The 19,395-nt window shown below is 45.3% G+C and overlaps 1 protein-coding gene across 1 annotated transcript in view; it reads left to right on the forward strand.

The window, feature by feature from the left end:
* Nucleotides 1-2,160: 2,160 nt before the first annotated feature.
* The window catches only part of igsf9ba (immunoglobulin superfamily, member 9Ba), a 107,952-nt gene continuing 90,717 nt past the window's right edge, over nucleotides 2,161-19,395 (forward strand). Inside the window, exon 1 of the mRNA XM_036536738.1 lies at nucleotides 2,161-2,433. Coding sequence (XP_036392631.1) covers nucleotides 2,370-2,433 — 64 coding nt within the window. The 5' untranslated portion in view covers nucleotides 2,161-2,369. The remainder of the gene's footprint in view (nucleotides 2,434-19,395) is intronic.

The following is a 19,395-nucleotide window of genomic DNA, read 5'->3' on the forward strand; positions in this document are numbered from 1 at the left end:
AGACTGGCCTAAGGAAGAGGACCACCAAATAAAATTATAATTTAAATGAAACATGATGCATTACACAAAACTCAATCTCATAGCCTTCAGAGCCTGAAACAATACAGTACCTCCATGTCCCCTTTTAAGCAAACATGCATTTAATTTGTAATTTATTAAAAATATAATATAGGTTGTAATAACTCAGCCATCTTAATGACCTGCTAAGCACTAATTACAATGTCTCATTCTACTTTTCAGCAAGACCAAACTCCAACACATAAACCACATCAATACCTGGATTTATTCTTTCGATGCCAGTACATATCTCTATGTTAAACATTTCTACATTAAAATCTGAGGCCTATATGAAGGTTTTTCAGTCTGGGAATATTTGAAGTCAGCCAATGCCAATGTTTAATCAAGCTGCACTGCATTATTTGAAGTGCTGATATTCTCTCCTGAGAATGCCATCTGAACATCCATGGGTGACCTTACATTTGGGCTTACCCCTAAGCAAGACATGTTTCCCAGACTCTATCAAGATGCCAAAATGTGAGAAATCGTCAAATCCACTTTGAAAACTTCCACTGGGAATTGATATGCGATGGAAACATTACTCTTCATTGCCTGAAATCTTGGAGGACCTGCTTTTGCAGTAGTCCAGACATGGCGCTAATTAGAAAGGTCCTTACTGTACCACCGTAAGACAGCGTAATGTTCTTTAATTAGAAATTCTACTGTGTTGGTCTGTAAGATGTTATCGCCCGGTGGTACCAACTCTATATTTGTAGGCGTGAAGACACGTGATACGCCAGCAATTTTAACACGTTTTGACATACATGTACCCTAATAAAGAAATATCTGAGATCTGAGGCTCTGACCTCAGTCCTCAATACGCGCCTGACAGGTGAGACAGTGCGGCTGTACCTCTGAGCGCAGCGCTTCACCTTAATTGCTCTCGTAAACCCTTCAGCGGAGAAAATTGGTTGAAGAAGTGTAAGCACCGTAAATCACGTGGCTAAACGCGCCTGCAGGGCAGAACAGATAATGCGTGTAATCTTAAGGGAGGGTTAAATGTTATCGGCTGAGATGAGATATTATATCTATCTTGATTTGTTAGGGGCGGGTGAAAATGGGTTACTTGGAAGAGCGTTAATTGATTCGCGCTACCTGACAGTACGTATCAGCCGACAATTGCTTGTCGCGTTCACTTTTAATAGCCCACCCTGGCTGCCGCTGGCATCGGCGCCGTGAACACGCTTTACATCACTGCCATATTGTAAGAAACCCCACAGAGATTTCGTCAGGATGTACCCTGGTTGTAATCCGATCAAGTCATGCCTAAAACACAAAGGAGCCGATGACAGCCAGCGACATGTGAATGCGCTTTCTAGTCATTTGGTATTTTCGTGAATTCGCCTCACATACTTTACATTTTTTTTCTCTTGTAAGTGCATTTCTCCTTGATTCACTCTGGATTCCAGGTTGAGTATGACGCAATGTACATTTGGAGAAGGAAGCAGATGGATTTAAGTTTTCTCGGGTTTGGGAGATAAAATAAACCGTGTCTACATTTACAACGCCAAATTGGGCTATAGGTATCAGTGGCATCCCTTTCCACAACCTCTATACTAACATGGTTCAATTTCATTGGTCCCAGCAGTGGTTAGTAGTTTCAAGTATGAAGCGCACTGCCTAAAGTGTAATTAAAACTCGGGTTCACTATAAGACTTCGCAGGATGGATTTTGATAAATTGCTATGCACATTGCGCCTTGTTTTACATCAGCATAGGTAAATTGAATTCATGAATACAATAGTGCTCCACTGAAACACTCTTCCCGACCCCTTGTGATTGTAGACTTAGCTGTCACAGGGCCGCGGCGACACGACGGGACTTGAGGATGCTAACGCGGCTCCGTCAGTGCGCATGATACTGCGGCTCCCGTGCAACTGCACGCTCCAACTCACCTTGAATCAAGGCTCGCCTTGTCCTCCCGGCATCCGACAGAGGGGGTGCGGGGGGGGGGGGGGGGGGGGGGGGGGGAGGGACCAATTCACGCCCCCAAATGCCCCACGCTAACCAATGACGACCCAGCGGAGGCGGACCGAATGGCTAAATTCCCATGTTTGGTTTCACCGTAGCTTCGCAAAATAGCCTAGACAGTGATCGGCTCGGCGGTGCAGGTGCCCTGTCTCTCGGAGAGAGGATGCGAACGGAAAGAAGGGGAGGGAAGGGGAGCGCTGAAGAAAACGTGCACGGGGCATGAATAAAAGGGAGTCAGCGGGAGATTGTGTGTTCGCCGTCAGAGGGGCTCGGCTATGAAAGATTTACTGAAAGGGGCACTTTGAGATATGATGAGGTTTCTCTCTGGTCGGCGATAGTACTATGATTTGGTATGTGGCCACTTTGATAGCAAGTGTATTCAGCACGAGAGGAACGGCAGCTCAAGGTGAGTTGAAGTGCGATATTTGATGCCGCTCAGTGCTGAACTTACAATTACCTTGTTCCTTCTTTCTTGCTTGGTATCTGCTTTTTTTATTACCACCGTAGTCAGTAATTTTCGGTGCAGGTGCAGTTATTCGTTTTATGGAAGTTCTTTAGTGGTTGCAGTTCATAGATCATGTAATACTCAGAGTAATTTATTTTGATGTTTGCTTGAGTGCGGTTCCTTTTCGGGTTTTATATTTTGCTATAATGAGGCTTTGCAGAAATCTGTAGACATTCACACTTTTTATTTTGCTGGAATTGGAAAGTAGTAATAATAGTAGTAATTATTAAGCGGGCAACGCTGTAATTACTATGTCCTTCGATGATCATGTCAATTTATTTATTTCAATGTATGATTGTATGATGTGTGCATTAGAATGGCGTGAAGCATTTATAAATTTATAATTGCTGTTGGTTTTGCGACATGTTAAATATTGGGCTACTATGACAAGCATGACCATGTAATATACTGCAGTAGTGAGGGGAATATTGATGAAACTTTATTCTGTAAAGTTGAAAGTGCGTTCTGTGTTGAATTCGTCCTGGTACAGTATCGTTGATGGGTAGCAAATTAAAAGTGGACTATTTTATATTCCATAAATAGGTGTTCTTCATTGAGATAGTTTTGAAACGGGATGCTGGAAGCACCGGCTTGGTGTGGCAGACTCACCGCTTTTACTAAATGAAGCAAATCTTGTCTTAATTGGTGTGCATGCGATATATATTTCATATCTGATACATATTTGAGAATTCCATATGGCAGTGTCTTGGAATATTGATAGTGGCTGAATCCTTATATTAGAGGAATGTAAGCATTTTGTTGAATCCTGCTAATGATCTGAAGACCATATACATTCGGTCTTTTCTTGGAAAGATGGTACGGCTAGTTCATGGACAGGTTATATTGTGAAATATTTTATGGTGTGGTACATGTTCCCTGTGCATGTGGCGAAAGGTTGTATGTAGTCCTCATGGACTTACTTAACCTTGCATTTCCACTACTGTCCAGAGGGTGGCGCATCTGTGGTCTTCCATGAAACGGCCGCAGTGAAACGAAATTACTGTCGTTATTAGATTCTCGAGGTGTTACAGCGGGAGCGTTTTCTCATATTTCTTGGAATGCTGCAGTTTTCTGTGGCTTGTACTGTTCTCACTGCCGCATGCTACTAAACTGTTGTTCATGGCTGATTTTGTGTATGTCTGGTATTTATAAAACGAACAAAAAAATCTGTTAAAGGCTTAAGCATTCTTAATGTGTTGAAGGGCCAACTGCATCATGACTAATAAGCCAGCACAGGTTTCCTGTCAGCAAAATGTCACACGTCATGCACTTTAAACCCATAAAAGGAACTTATTTCACAGACATGTCATAATTTGAGGCTGGTGGTCGTGGTTCATTCTATGGCATGATTTTACTGAATGCTGCTGCACTCTGTGACCCTATGCAGATAAAGCCAGAGGTGTAGCAGCAGCAACCGATGTACGAGCGGGGCAAACAGGAACACCGTCCGCGGTTTCTGAAATAAAAATGCTCTGTAGCTCATGGGGCCCCATACGGGGGGGCAGGGGACCCCGAAGATAACCTCAACGCAGAGTCAGGAGGTCCCGCAAACATGCATGAGTCATTTTGAATGGAAAATTGCCAGCGATCCAGTCATTAGTGAAGTTAACGGATGACCCGGACATACAGCTCCATTTGGCTCACTCCTCTGGGAATGTGGCTCTTCCCAGAGATGCTGGTTCTCCTGGTGGGGTGTAGTGTGTTACTTTCTGGCTGGAGCCCCCCCCCCCCCCTCTCTCCCTCTCCCTCTCTCCTGCTCTTTCTCTACCTCCCTCTACCTCTCCCTCTCTCTCTCTCTCTCTCCCTCTCTCTCTCTCTCTCTCTCTCCCTCTCCCTCTCTCTCCCTCTCTTCTCTCTCTCCCTCTCTCTCTCCCTCTCCCTCTCTCCCTCCCCCTCTCTCCCTCCCCGTCTCTCCCTCCCCTCTCTCTCCCCCTCTCCCTCTCTCTCTCTCTCTCCCTCTCTCTCTCTCTCTCTCTCGCTCCCTCTCCCTCTCTCTCCCTCCCTCTCCCTCTCTCCCTCCCCCTCTCTCCCTCTCCCTCTCTCCCCCTCTCCCTCTCTCTCTCTCTCTCCCTCCCTCTCCCTCTCCCTCTCCCTCTCTCCCTCCCCCTCTCCCTCTCCCTCTCTCCCCCTCTCCCTCTCTCTCTCTCTCTCCCTCCCTCTCCCTCTCCCTCTCCCTCTCTCTCTCTCTCTCTCCCTCTCTCTCTCTCTCTCTCTCTCTCTCCCTCTCCCTCTCCCTCTCCCTCTCTCTCCCTCTCTTCTCTCTCTCCCTCTCTCTCTCCCTCTCCCTCTCTCCCTCCCCCTCTCTCCCTCCCCCTCTCTCCCTCCCCTCTCTCTCCCCCTCTCCCTCTCTCTCTCCCTCTCTCTCTCTCTCTCTCCCTCCCTCTTCCTCTCCCTCTCCCTCTCTCTCCCTCTCTCTCTCTCCCTCCCCCTCTCTCCCTCCCCTCTCTCTCCCTCTCTCCCTCCCCTCTCTCTCCCCCTCTCCCTCTCTCTCCCCCTCTCCCTCTCTCTCTCTCCCTCTCCCTCTCTCTCCCTCTCTCTCTCTCCCTCTCCCTCTCTCCCTCCCCCTCTCTCCCTCTCCCTCTCTCCCCCTCTCCCTCTCTCTCTCTCTCTCCCTCCCTCTTCCTCTCCCTCTCTCTCCCTCTCCCTCTCCCTCTCTCTCTCTCTCTCTCTCCCCCAGTTCTGTCACTCATGCATCTGCGTGCATATGCTCCCTTCTCTCCTCCCTTCTCAGCCAAGACAGGCGTGGAGGTTCTGTCCTTCTGCTGAATTGCGGCCGTCTCAAGCTGTCAGCTGGCGAACGCTCTCTCTCTCTCTCTCTCCCCTGCCAGCACCGCGCTGGACTGGAGCCAGTCTCTCCGCTTCTCAAACACGGTGGAAGACTCCCCCGTTCAGTGCCCTGAAGATTGTGGGATAGCCAGGGCAGGTTCTGTGGAGGTCGGGAAGGACAGGGGACGGTGATGGGTCTGGACTGGACTTGTTGAATCCTCATTTAGCCCCGCCCCCTTGATTCTGAGGGGGTGGCGACCGTTGGACGTGATGTGTCCAGTAGTGGGAGCCTCGCCGAAACAGGTCATGGCGTCCTTTGGAAGCTCAGTCATTGGTTGGCATGAGTAGAGGTGGTGAGGGGGGCGGGGGTGGGGGGTCCAGCTGGCATGCCACCGCCCCCCCGCTGCTGTTAGGGGTGTTGTGAGAGGTGGATCTTGGTGAAGGGAGGAGAAAAAACAGGTTTTCACATCTCTTGTTGCGCTCCTGTGTAGCAGTCACTACCTTGCCTGGAGCTGTTTTTTTGAGAAACAGCGAAAGGGATTGCCAGACAAAAGGCTGGCTATTGCAGCTCTTTGTGAAGCACTGGGCCAACCCTGTCTCATTTCCTACAGTGTACATTTCAAGGTCACCCGGTAAATTTTAAAATGAATGGAAATGATTTTTCAATTATTGCAATCGCAATATATAGTGTACTAGCAGAAGCTTGCAGCTGAAGTGGGTTATTTTTCATCGCTCGTGCTCGGCTATTCATCCCAGGTACGGGTTTAAAGAACGCTATTTTGTCCTGCTGAATGAAAAGAAGGATGACCCTGGGAAAAAAGAGAGCTTCCTCACTGAGATGGCAAAGCATTACTCAAAACATAAAAAAAATTTGTCATAAAACACTGTGTCTGCCGTGCCAGTGTTATTTTTACATAAATCAGACCGGGATTCATGTTGGCTGAGGTGAAACAGATTTCAAACCGGTCTTCAGCTCCTCCTGACCGGCATCATTCTTATCTTGTAATTCTGCGGTCGTAACGGGAAGCTTAACGCCGATGAATGCCCTGCTGAGCGAATCAGCTGAGTGAGTTTCCCTCCACGGCGGAGGAGGGCCCGGCATTTGTACGCCTCATGGGAATCATGGGAGTTTTGAGTACCGGGAGAGAAGCTGAGGCAGTCAGATTTCAAATGGATCTGATTGCCTATGGATCCGAGGGCAAAGTAAGGGGGATGGTGATATTTAACTGAAGTTCAGCAAACTGTGAGAGATATTTTTGTCTGGTATTGACATTGTCTGGTACACTGGGTGCCCGGTGACGGAGGGGGGATTGAATCTCCCCATTCTCAGATTAATTGTGTCTATGGTGAAGATCCGTGGCTAATTTCACCCGTCTGCCAGCTCATATTTATATGTTATTCAAATAGAATATGAATTAATGGGAAGCAAGTCCAGAAGGGAGCTCAGTGAATGTGAATGAGGAGTTTGGACATGGCTGTAATGGAGTGGGACATAGTGGGACTTAATGCTGACTTGGATTTTGGTTTTATGCTTAACTTTTGTGAAGCGATCAGGTGCTTAGATGTCAGTTGCAAACTCATTCCATTTTCTGTGGTCATCTTAAAAAAGTGATTGAATTTATGTATTACTTATAGAATTAGTGGTGGAATTCGCAGAGATGCCATATGAGTTATGTGTTCTAGTGCATGTGAACACACAGTGTTTAATACTCTCTGTAATCAATAACATTTAAACATGGGATAGAAGTAATCTGTGTAATAGTGGCAATGATCCAGACTGGACTTTCAGAATTAATACACACACACACACACACACACACACCTAATTTCTCTTTCTCTCATACATAAACACACACCCACAGTTTGACTTTTTAGGTTGCCTCTTCATGGTAGAGTCATGGGCTTCATAGCTGGGGATATAACAGCTTGTTCACATCAGCCCAGATACAGGGACACCTCAGGCTTGGTGTCCTTCAGGTCCCCCCCCCCCCGTCCCAGGGTGGGGCCAGCGGTGATGCTGGCTGAAGGATGTGGGGATATTGCCTCCCTTTGCAGAATGAGGAGCCAGGGTGTTTTTATTTGCATATAATAAAGAAAGAGTGCACTGAAGAAAGGTCTCCATCTTAAGTGTTGCTCCACTCCTGTGAGGAATACTTTACAATGGGGATAAGATACAGTACGGAAAATTCATATGATAACTGCTATCATTATTATTATTGCTCAATTGCATTGTAAGGAATGAGGCTTCTCTGGCTGAGAGAAGGGTAAGAGCTCTTCAGACATTACTGACGAGCAGCTTTTGCTGGAGGCGCTGAGTGAAGCAGGTCTTCTTCAGGTGTGTAGGTGTAGGCTCTGAGTGAAGCAGGTCTTCTTCAGGTGTGTAGGTGTATGCGCTGAGTGAAGCAGGTCTTCTTCAGGTGTGTAGGTGTAGGCTCTGAGTGAAGCAGGTCTTCTTCAGGTGTGTAGGTGTATGCGCTGAGTGAAGCAGGTCTTCTTCAGGTGTGTAGGTGTAGGCTCTGAGTGAAGCAGGTCTTCTTCAGGTGTGTAGGTGTAGGCTCTGAGTGAAGCAGGTCTTCTTCAGGTGTGTAGGTGTAGGCTCTGAGTGAAGCAGGTCTTCTTCAGGTGTGTAGGTGTAGGCTCTGAGTGAAGCAGGTCTTCTTCAGGTGTGTAGGTGTAGGCGCTGAGTGAAGCAGGTCTTCTTCAGGTGTGTAGGTGTTGGCTCTGTGGAAGGAGGGCTGATGAAGGAATGCACAGCACATGTCAGTGCAGTACCTTTACATAGCTCATTACCGAACAATAAGCCCTTGATTTTCTCAAACAAGCAGATTTAAACTCATTTCAAACAAACATGGCTGTGTGCAGCTATACAGCGGAATGCTGATTACTGTACGTGCGATTTCGTTGCTTCTGATTTAACCGGAATGATCATTGTTATTATAATTGGAGATTGGCGGGAGTAATCAAAAGCAGTAAAGAGAGCCTGATGTCAGAGCGGTGTGTGAAATGATGTGCAGGAACAGCAGCATCGTCCTCCCCTCCCTTTGATTTTCCCAGCTACAGCAGCTCACATCCTTGCTGCCTTTCAGAGGCCATGTGGCAGAAGGAGAGGGCGCTGCAGAAAATGGTGATTAAGATGTGAAAAAAGCCTGTAAAATCTCCCCTTCGTGATCTTTCCTGTTCTGGATTCCTGTGCGTTTGGAAGGTGTTGCATACGGATGTTCTCCCAAAACTTTAAATTGGAATTGGAAATGAATTTCCTCATAACCATCAATCCCAAGAGATGAATCTCTTTGACTGTTTTATTTTCCTTTATGTTTATTACAGCTTTTTATTGACTACTGTTTATTTACTACTACTACTTATTTTTATTTACTCCTCTACTATTAGTACTACTGCACATTTAGATTATGCAGTTTATTTTTATTTATTTGGCGTAGTAATTGGGTTATGTTTCAGATGCAGTCTGTGACCCTCAGAAAGGCAGGCTCACGTTCTGATTGAAATTGATGGGCAGTAGCAGTATTCCTGTAGCTCCAGGCAAGCTGCATGGCCCACAAACGTGTCCAACCTCCATATGTCAAACAGCGGGATAGCCAGATCCAGGATTCATTTCGGTTCGCTCCGCAAGCTCTCAAAACCATGAGACTTTTCCTTCCCGCCATCTGGGGTATTTGATGTGTGACAGTACAGGTTCAGGTGTTAGTCATGCAGAGCCACTTTAAATAGTGATGGGCACGGATATCCGCCAGTAGCCATCATGAAACATTTGCTTCTATATCCACTTCTGCCTTTCCACTTTGTCTATGGTCTTTTTTTCTGTTCTTTGTCAGTGTGGGGTTTGGTTCTCCAGGTAGCATTCACCTGTGCACCACTCACCTGGAAGGCGTGGCCTTCGTTCCAAGCCCCACCTTCCATCCATAAGATGAGGAAATGAGAGTCTGCATCTTGCAGCTAGATAGTCTCCATCATTACTGTGGCTAATGTGTATAAAAGAGGCACATACAAGCAGCTGGCTGATCTGCGGAGAGCATCACCGGTGGATTTAAATGAGCTTCCAGAGCAGGTGCTCTGATGTGAGCTTGGTCCACCTGACTCCAGGCGGTGTTATGTAACACGTAACAAGCCTACTTTTAAAAGTGGAGCTTCTGCGGGATGCAGAACAAACTGTGCCGCTGTCTTCAGAGACCCAGTTTGTCTGCGGCGCGCCGAGAGAACTGTCTGCCCCCAGCACAGACTCCTTGGGGGGCGTTTTTTTTTTGTCTCGTCGGAGGCAGCAAGCAGGGAGTCGGTCAGCCGGTGCGAGCGTCCGATGCTCCGAGGTCACTCAGAGAGCCCCGCCCGTGCGGGCAGCGGCCGTCTGAGCTGAGCGGGGAGTGGGTCTCTCTCTCTCTCTCTCTCTCTCTCTCTGTCTCTCCCTCCACCCCCTTCCCGTCTCTTCGGCTGTCTGCTTCCTCCCGCAGTCTCTTCTTACACCCCGCTCCACCCACCCACCCCCCCGGCCCCCAGCAGCAGCCTCCCTGTCGATGGAGTGCAGTCAGCTCCCCCCACGCCGTCTCCTCCACTCACATTAAATATTCATGCCGTGGTCAGGGGATACTGCACTCCAGCGCCGGACCCCGTTCCACCCAGGAGATCGTCCTGCCCCATCCCCCAGCCCCCCCCCCCCCCCCCCCCCCCCCCCAACCCCATTCTGTCGATCCTTGCCTCCCTATCTGTCTCTGTCCATCTTCTCTCTCACATGTACGGCCCTGTGCAGGGGGCTGTGTTGTCTGTTCACAGCAGCGGGGTTTCCAGACATCAAGAGCTGTTTGCAGTAGTTCGACACACAGTATCTGTCACAGGAGAAGAAGAAGAGCACTTTTGGGCTCAAACGTGGGCTCAAGTAATTACCACAGAAGAGCGCTTTGGTAACACAATTTAAAATTAATACCATAAAAAAGTGATTTGCCGCCGTCTCCTGGTCAGCAGCGATCACCTGCTTCCTGGGCCCGGCTCTGGCCCTGATTGTTGATGGGGTGTGCTTAGGGGATGAAGTACACCCTGTAGCCCCTTCTCAATCACAGACTACAAGCAACAGCCAGAAACAGTAACCCAGAAAGCTCTGTTTTTTATTTTCTCACTGTCCCCCACCCATTTAGAAGCAGGACACACATGCTTGCTGTAATATCAGTGAGGCTGAACTTGTGTTCAGTCTTCGTTCAACTTTATTGCATTTTCTTTAAAAAATACTGATCCTCCTATACTTGCTCCTGTAGATGTATTGATCAGTGTATATGCAGCAATGATCATGCGCTGTTTGTGGTAAACTCAATTGGACCTCTCCCCTTCTTTCTCCACCACAATGCCTTATTGGTATTGGTTCCGTGCTGGTTCATCACGAGGCTCATCCACTCAGCAGAGCACTATATCTCTGAATTGTGGGCAGGACTGGCATAAGGAGACTGCAGGTTGTAGTCCTTATTCCAAGTACTAAGTAATCTAATAAGCCCCAATGTGGACTTTGTTTTCAAAAAGCCAATCAAATAGACAGTTCAATTTCTGTGTTCTCATTGGTTGACTGCCTCATACAGTGCCTACTGAAGGTATCACAGTCGTGACAGTAATCCTAATAGCATACATTCTTACACACTCGCACCTTATCGCTTCATAAACCAGGCGTGTTCATATGGGGTTCTACTTTTCCCCTCTGTTTCAACCTGACAAAATGCTAGATGGGAGATGAACTCAGGTGCAGGAGTTTTGGAATACATTTGCATCTGTGAATTATGAGAGCGAGCTCTAAAAACCAATTTAAATCTGTGAGATGTGTCACCATTTAAATTCCTTTCCTCACTTGTGCCAAGGAGTGCAGCTTATTCTGTCATTTTCCTGCTGTGAAATGCAGGAACGTACACGCCACTGGTAGCCTATGGTCAGTTCCAGAGTAGGGCATTTCTGTTGTTATCATGTATGTGTGTAAACAATGCCTTGTGTCTACAGTACAGTAGAATAGTTTAGTGGGTTCTGCTTAATATCAGTATGTTTAACTGAAAACGGCATGAAGTGTAGAGAACATCAGTGTTTTCTCTGTCTTGACTTGAGTCCTTCAAGGTAAAGATCTGGCAGACCCTACTGAGACTTGTGCAGTTTTGATAGATGTGTAAGTACCGCAGATCCCACCTTGTGGCTCACCTGACTTCGAGAGTCCGCCGCTCTTCATATTTCACTCAATCCACAAACATTAAACGGCCGATCAAATTCCACCCTGTCAATACCTGACCTGATTTGCCTCTGTGCTGACATTTACAGAGACATCAGTCAAGACGGGAGTCAATAACGCTTTCATCGCCGTGTGCCTGCCTGAGGGTTAGGTCATGTGTCTTCTCTGTGGCTGTTTCCCCTTCTCCCTCCAGTGGGTTGTGTGTGTGGGTGCTCGGTGACACACGGTACACACACACACACGCACACACACACACACCGAGCACTGGCGGTGGCTGAGACACCACTGGAGGCGTAGTGGGCTACTGGGAGTAGCCTGGGACCCCGGAGTGATAAGTCATGCAGTCATGACAGGGGGGCTCTTGGAATGGATCTCTCCAATAATTGCATTTCCTGCTCAGACGCCCTGCGGCTGCTCGTGGCCTTGGATGACATGGGTGCTGTGCTCTCGGTCACACCGGCAGCCTCTCTGATAATATCACGGACAGAGAGAGGTGTCCATTGCTGCTGTTCCTCCTGCCCAAAACCAGCGCTGTTTTCCCACACGGTCATCAATTTTCTCCCCCTAACTGCAGCCAATAAGACAGGTCTAAGATGCTGTGCAAGAATAATAGGCAACCTATTTGCCTGAAGCATTTGAGTCTGTTTACGTCTTTATCCGAAAATGTTATTGCCTGGATCTGTTGATCCATTCGGTTGCTTGGTTTTATGATGTTTTTTCTAGCCAACTGCCTTTTTCGGCCTTCCACTGTAGGCTTTTGAATCATCTTAAGACCAGCAGGCATTATTTAATAAGGAAGTTAAGCATTAGTAAGATCTTATTATGTTTAATGGTATTTATCAATATTGCGAAATGAATCACATTACTAATAAAAGACTTTTATCCCATTTAATAAGGTAATGAGACAATTTATTAAATTCAGTGATATTGATGTTCTTTTCCACTGTTTTATCTCTAGGAGATCTGTCTGTCTCCCTCTGTGCTGGCTCCCTTAATGTGTCGGCAGTACCTTCTTCTCTTGATCCATGAAACTGTTTCAGTGTTATATTTCAAACTGCAAAACTGTCTCTCTGATCTGGCCCAAAACAGTGACCTCACCATGCTAAAGGTGTGATGGTATTTGGCTTCATTATCTTATATGTGTGTTTTCACCTTTCCCTAGGACATGCCAGTGTCAAATGCTTGGGTCTGCTTGATTAGATGCTCTGAGTCTTTTATGGCCATAAACACACAGCATTCAAAACTTATGCTTGAGTCTGATTGGCTCACCCGTGAGGGAGAGCAGCATACCACAGTGTTGCTTCTTTGTAATTTTCTGTGTGGTGAATTGATACTTCAGCTGTCTCATTATCAATATGTAGCACCCCAAGCTAAAATCCAAGTGTGCTCAACGTGTTCATGTTGAAAAGTAGAACAGTATTCCACTTCAGCTGCGGTCACCCTTTTACAATTTACAATACCTTTTTACCATTTTTTATTCTAAATTGGTCTCATTTTAAACATGTTTTATTTGTTTAAATTAACCCTAAATCGGTTCAGTCTGGTTGTGAATATGTGTCTGTGCTCCCCTTCTGTGTATTTCGAAGCACATATCATAGTATACTTGTTTCTGTGTTTTGTTCTTTGTGTGGAATAACTTTGGGCAGGCAGCGTGAAAGTGTGATGAATTCCTGAAAAGGCAATAAAGGTACTTTCTGTTCTAATTGCACTCGCCCCAGGGGCTTCCGAGAAAAACAGAGCAGCATTTTTAGAAGGTTTTTAGACAGTTAGCCCAAAATCCTTAAAAAGAAAATGTCTTTTGTGTTACTTTTGGCAGCTTTACATGCTTTGTTGAAATGCAGAGGCAATGGACAGGTTCCTTGATCTGTTGTGTGATTGTCTGATGCTGTATATAGATGGACCTAAATGGGACAAAGATTTATTCTCCTTCCTGTTGAGTGTCCTTTTCACTTCCTATCTGCTCAGATCTCATACCGCGCCTCCCTGTTGGCAGACAGATCAATGAGGAATGGTTTTTTTGCTCCCTAATTGAGAAGCCTTTTTCTTTTTTCTTTCTTTCCTCTTACATCATGCTTTGATGTTGTGTCCTGATGTTGAGCTGCTTTTTTTCACAGCTGATGGAACAAAATCCTATTGTCAAAGGATACAGCCAGCTCTCTAGTTATGCTATAATTACTCTTCGATAATGGCTTTTCCTTTGATGCTATTCATTTGTGAATTGCGATTTTTGTGAATGATTCATTTTACACTATTGTTTTGGAGCATAAATTATTCAGTGTTTTTAAAAGTCTTGGTTTTAAGATTAAAAGGGCATGCCATTTTGCAATTAATATGGCAGTGCTGCCTCAAGAAAAAAGAAAGAAAAATCCATTGTAATTCATTTATTATATCTCCACAGAGTCTAGATATCATTTTGATCCTAAATGGTGTCTTTTGTCTTTGGTGTATGTAATATTGTTTATTAGCATTTGTATATGTGGTGCTGATCGCTTTCAACAGAGGCCAGCCAATGAAAAAGACTTTGAAAGAAAGCTGTAAAAAAAAGAGGCTAATGGTTTTAATGCTGATATTACACAAATGTCAGCATCAGAAGATGAATGGGATTTGCGGAGTAGAAGGGTGACCAGGCTGCAGCAGGTCTCACTAAGAGAGGTGTGTCAGAGATCTTAGGATTCATGGCAGCAGGCAGTCTGTAAGGGCCTGAAGGCAAACAGGACCGATAGCAAAAAGAGGAAGATCCTTTAAAAATGTATCATGTTAAAATGGAATTGCCACTGTCACATCTAGATGTCTTCATCCAGGGTTTTCTGTTTCTGTTTGTTCCAAATGGAAACCACCGTAGGAGATTAGAGAGAAGCTGTCAGATACACAGATACACAGAGAGAAAATAAGACGGAAGCTGGTAAAATAAATATTTTCTACAGCTAAGTTTTCACCCAGCTAATTCTGCTAATTCTGTGTACAAGCAAGTTCAGATACTGTATACATTCAAACATTTTTAAAATGTGTTTTATATAAGATTTACACAACATAGTTAAATGAGGGGAAAAAAGCATCAGAAGGAGAGCGTGTGCATGTGTGCAGAGTTAGTGTTGGTGTTCACTCACTGAGTTTGGAATACAGAACCAGGGAACTGTGACTGAGTGAAGCCAGTGATCAATGCTCTGTCTGCACTAGAATTCACACAACACATTTGGCTTACGTCTTCCTCAGGCAGTGTGCTCCATCCTCCATGGTAGTGTAGCGTAGTGGTAATGAGCAGGGCATGTAACCAAAAGGTTGCTGGTTTGATTCACCGCCAGGGCAATGCTTCTGTACCCTTGGGCAAGGTACTTAACCCACAGCTGTATAAATGGATAGCTTGTAAACGTGTAACCTATGTAAGTCACTCTGGATGAGAGTGTGTGTTAAATGACAATAATGTAATGCAAATTGAAATATGCTCATTTACAGGTTTATTATAGAAATGTGAATCAGAACTGGCTTAGCCACACGGTATGGTGGTATATTGCTCATGGCAAATGTACACTGATACATACTTGAATTTCCCTTAAGCTGCCTGTTGTATACCTTCAGATTCTGCATTGACCTTTGCACTCTTCAAATCTTGCATGATGGGGTCATAATGTGACAAACATGGTCTTATTGGCCCAAACACATGCTGTGTCACATATCACTGTAACACACACATATCAAGTGTAGATTTTAATGTGGAAGCCAAACAAGGGAGCGAGGGACCTCTATTTGGAAATCCATTTGGCCATTCGACGCCTCCCCTGCTCAGAGGCCGTGTCCACAGTGTTCCTGTCAGTCAAAAAATACCCTAAACAAATCAAACATTCCCTCATGCCCTGAAAAGCATTTTTTTGTGGTTTCTTGTTTAATTTAATAGCATGTCAAGAATAGCACTAGTGAAGTAAATCAATGACCCTTTCAAAGCATTAGATTTAAAATTTGTGCAATCTAGAGTACTTATAATGAATTATAATGGCCTGCCAGTGTAATTTTTTTTTTTTCAGACAGACTCTCTCTCCATCTCATGCTTCATCCTTTTCTCTCTCCTCTTCCTCTTTCTCCGAGTCTTTTTTCCCTAACCACCATCCCCCACTCTTTCTCCCCATCCCTCTCCTTTCTCTCTCTCTCTCCTCTTCCCCTTCTTTCCCGAAGTCTGTTTGCCATCGCCATCCCCTCTCTTTCTTCCTTCCTTTCTCTCTCCTCTCCCTCTTATTCTTTCTCTCTTATACCACCATCTCTCTCTCTCTCTCTCTCTCTCTCTCTCTCTCTCTTTATTTTGTGTCAGCCTGAGCTGGTTTTCTCTCTGTGACAGCTTCCAGAGAGTTATATAGTAACAACACAGAACATAGACAGTAAGTCTGCAACAATATGGAGTCTACCTTGTGTTAATTGGACAGAAACCCTGTCAGGTTTCATGATCTATTTCTTGGAGTTTCACTATCTACCAGAAACCAGATTGTTTCAGAGGCATAGCATGACAGAATGTCCCTTGAAAAACCAGTCATGTTTTTTTACCTCCTACATCTGAAGAAGCAAGACCTGCTGTTTTCGGAAAACCATCACAACCTCACACTAAAGTGGCTAGAAATCTGAACTTGCTACCAAGAGATTGCCAGTTCGAATCCCAATCACAGAGATTCAGTTTTTACCTTTGATCAAAGTGTCTAACCGACATTGCTCCACCCACATAAATTCATAACATTACAACCACTTAAATTCATCACATTCATAACAGGAAAAGGCTGCTTCAGGCATTTGCTGAGAAGTGAACTGAACGGTGATACTACAATGAATCAGTCTGGTGTAGATGCCCAGGACACTGAGTGGCCGGGTTTTCAGCTGGTGGGTGTGAGGCAGCGGTGAGGTGTGAGTCACAGGGTTGACTGCAGCGTCCGCCTGCACAGACGTGTCAGCGCACAACTCGCGTCCGAGGTGACCTTCACTGCGCCGAGTCGGCCGTTCGGCTGCGGATCTGCCCCCGCTGTCCTTCAGCCCACCCTCCACAGCGTCACGGCGTGCTGACGGCGCCGGCTCAGACTGCGAGCTTCCTGAGCATTTCGGTTGGTCCTCTCACCCGGATATCGCTGTGTTTTCATTGGTCCCAGCTTTAGACCTAAGTATATCTATAGCCCAAGTTAATTCTCCTGTAAATGAGGCAAGAAAACATAAAGCATAAAACCAGCAAAGCTGCAGTGTATTTTGCCAAAAAATACTAAACTAGATAGAGCAGATTACACATGCATATGAATACATGGATGGATAATGAAAACATTTGATAGTTATCAGCAGAATAAATGAGCTGGGTATGTTGAAAACACTTCACTGTGGCCCTCGGGCAGGGACACTTGTGAATTCATCCTCTCGGGATGCTGTGATGCAGAGTTCCCCTGTGCTGTATGGTGCCTCAGAACATGCGGGGGGGGGGGGGGGGGGGGTTGCTTTGCCCCACTGCCCATTTTGTTCCCCTCAGCCATGATTTCCATTAATAACCATCCTGTATTCACAACTGATGGGGCAGCCGGAACGATCAGTGGCAACAGCCGTTTTGCGGGAGGTGCTGGCACATCCCAGGGCTTTGTGGGACGATCAATTGCATTCAGGCTGTAATTGGCCGCCATTTGACCTTGGTGTGTTACACCTAATTTGTACTTAGTTAGTCACGTTTTCAATAAACCTGGGAGTTTTATTTTATTTTATTTTATTGTGCATTACCGTTTTAATAAAGAAACGGGTGTCTGGTGTCTGAAATTCTGATTAAGTTGAGCGGAGATTTTTTTTTCTGTAATAGTCTTTTGAATAGCTTTTAAGCACTTCATTAAACAGTGTAGGGAACACTACTGTGAGTGAATAAATAGGAACACTTAGTAAAGGAGTCACACGCCCGATTGTGGAGAAGCTCGCATGATGAACCGCAAATATGACCTGTCTCGTTGAGATCCGAAAATACGCCTTCATTACAGACCGCCCACACAAACCCCTCTGGGTCACTGTGTTTCCATTAAGAAAATGGCCGTGCTAACAGTAATGACTCTGTGAGGCTATGCTGATCTCCCCCTGGTTGTGATCTCATAAAGGGCTCGTGATGTGATTAGCAGGGCAATAAATTATCCTCTGTCACCGTGGCATCTGTCCAGCTTCCATCAGCATCTTCTGCCCTGTCAGTGGTCCTTCAAGGGTGATCAAGCCTCTTGACAACTTATCCTGCACCTGAACAGCCCTGAACAGAAAAAATCAAACTCTCTTTCTCTTATTTATATATATAGCGACACTTCAAAAGGAGTTGATAACACCTTTATAAGATCTACATAATGCATCATAAGAGTTCATACATATTGTAACCAGCTGTTCAGCTACATCTTTTTTACATGATAAAGCATGTGACATAGAATGTTGTAATGCCACCATTTTCTTAACTACTTATCATTACATGCTTCATAACCTTGTGTCAGTGGTTGTGGGCTGCTCGTAATGTTTATTGTACACTGACACTGTAAGTGTGGTATGAATGCTCCATAAAACCCACTTCAAGGAAAATGAAATGCCGAAACTCTAACTTGGAGGCGTGCAGTTGTCATGACGCTTGTGCAGTCCCACAGTGTGTTCTTGCCTACTGTACAGTTTAGATCCTTTGCACAGCTATGCAGGCCTGTGAGATTTACACCTGCGTAAACACACGGTGCTTACTGTTAGGGATTTGTGCTGTAATTGAATCAGAAGGCTTTGCATAGCCATTTAGGCTGTTATATGCTTTGAGCCGTATTCATATTTGCTTATTTAAATTTCTGTTCTGCTCTGTATTGTATAGTACTCTGTAATCACCCGGTGTGAAGGTGCCTGCCAAATATATACAAATAAATATTAATACCACTACAGAGCGGTCTGTAATCCATAATCCAGTGTGTTTCTCCCAATATCCTGCTAATTTGAGAGGGAGCTAATCTGCAGTGACCAGCGGAACTCACAGATGAAGCTGAGTCTGTAACCTCAATGTTTGCAAGGTTCGCACCTCGAGCCAGGCACAGCTCTAGGTCTCTTTAGCAGGTACTCTACCTGAGTTGCTTCAGTGGATATCCAGCTATACAGACTGAAGATGTGTTAGCCAATCAAGATGAGGGCCATCGCAAAACGAACTCAGAACATATACTGGAGTGTGTAATAAAGCACTGTGGAGTGGAACCTGTTTTTGTTGCTTATAGTGAGACGGTCGCATGAAGAGGCTGAGAGCTGTTCTGTGCTCAGTGCTGTGCTCAGTTTTGTGATCTTTTTTTTTTGACTGCATTGGATTTAAAGGATTTTAGAATGTAAAATCAAAAGTTCAAAGGTCAAATCGAAAGTTGTTAGGTTTTTTTTGAACCCACTTTACACTGAGCAGCTGTACCACTTCTGCATTAACACTGTATGGACATACTATTGACTGGACACATACTTACTGAGTTCACCACACAAGCGTAATGACCCACGCCATGGTTTTAAATTGTAATTCCTTTGTAACTATGTAGATTGTAAATATGTATGATATGTGTAAACAGGTATTGGGGCTGGGACCAGTTTTTATGTGAAGTGGGACCAGTGAAAGAGATTCACAGATAAACTAGTACGGAGTTTGAAGGGAGGGAGAGTGGGTTGGTTATGTCAAAGGTGTGTTTGACATAACCAACCAAGGTGTATTTTCTGAAGAAGTGTCCCAAATGTGAACTGAAATATTGATAAGGAAATGAATTGAAATATTGAAATATTGAAAATGTCTGTGTTTCTAAATGAGGTGTTCTCTTCACTCACTCACAGAGAAACACAGAAGAAGGAGAACACATGGACTTCAGTAGCCATAGCGAGTCTGCCCCATTTCCAGTAACTAGGTCAGAAATGTTTTGGCAACTGTATGG

Source organism: Megalops cyprinoides, chromosome 9 (genome assembly GCF_013368585.1).
Source record: "Megalops cyprinoides isolate fMegCyp1 chromosome 9, fMegCyp1.pri, whole genome shotgun sequence".
Taxonomy (NCBI): domain Eukaryota; kingdom Metazoa; phylum Chordata; class Actinopteri; order Elopiformes; family Megalopidae; genus Megalops; species Megalops cyprinoides.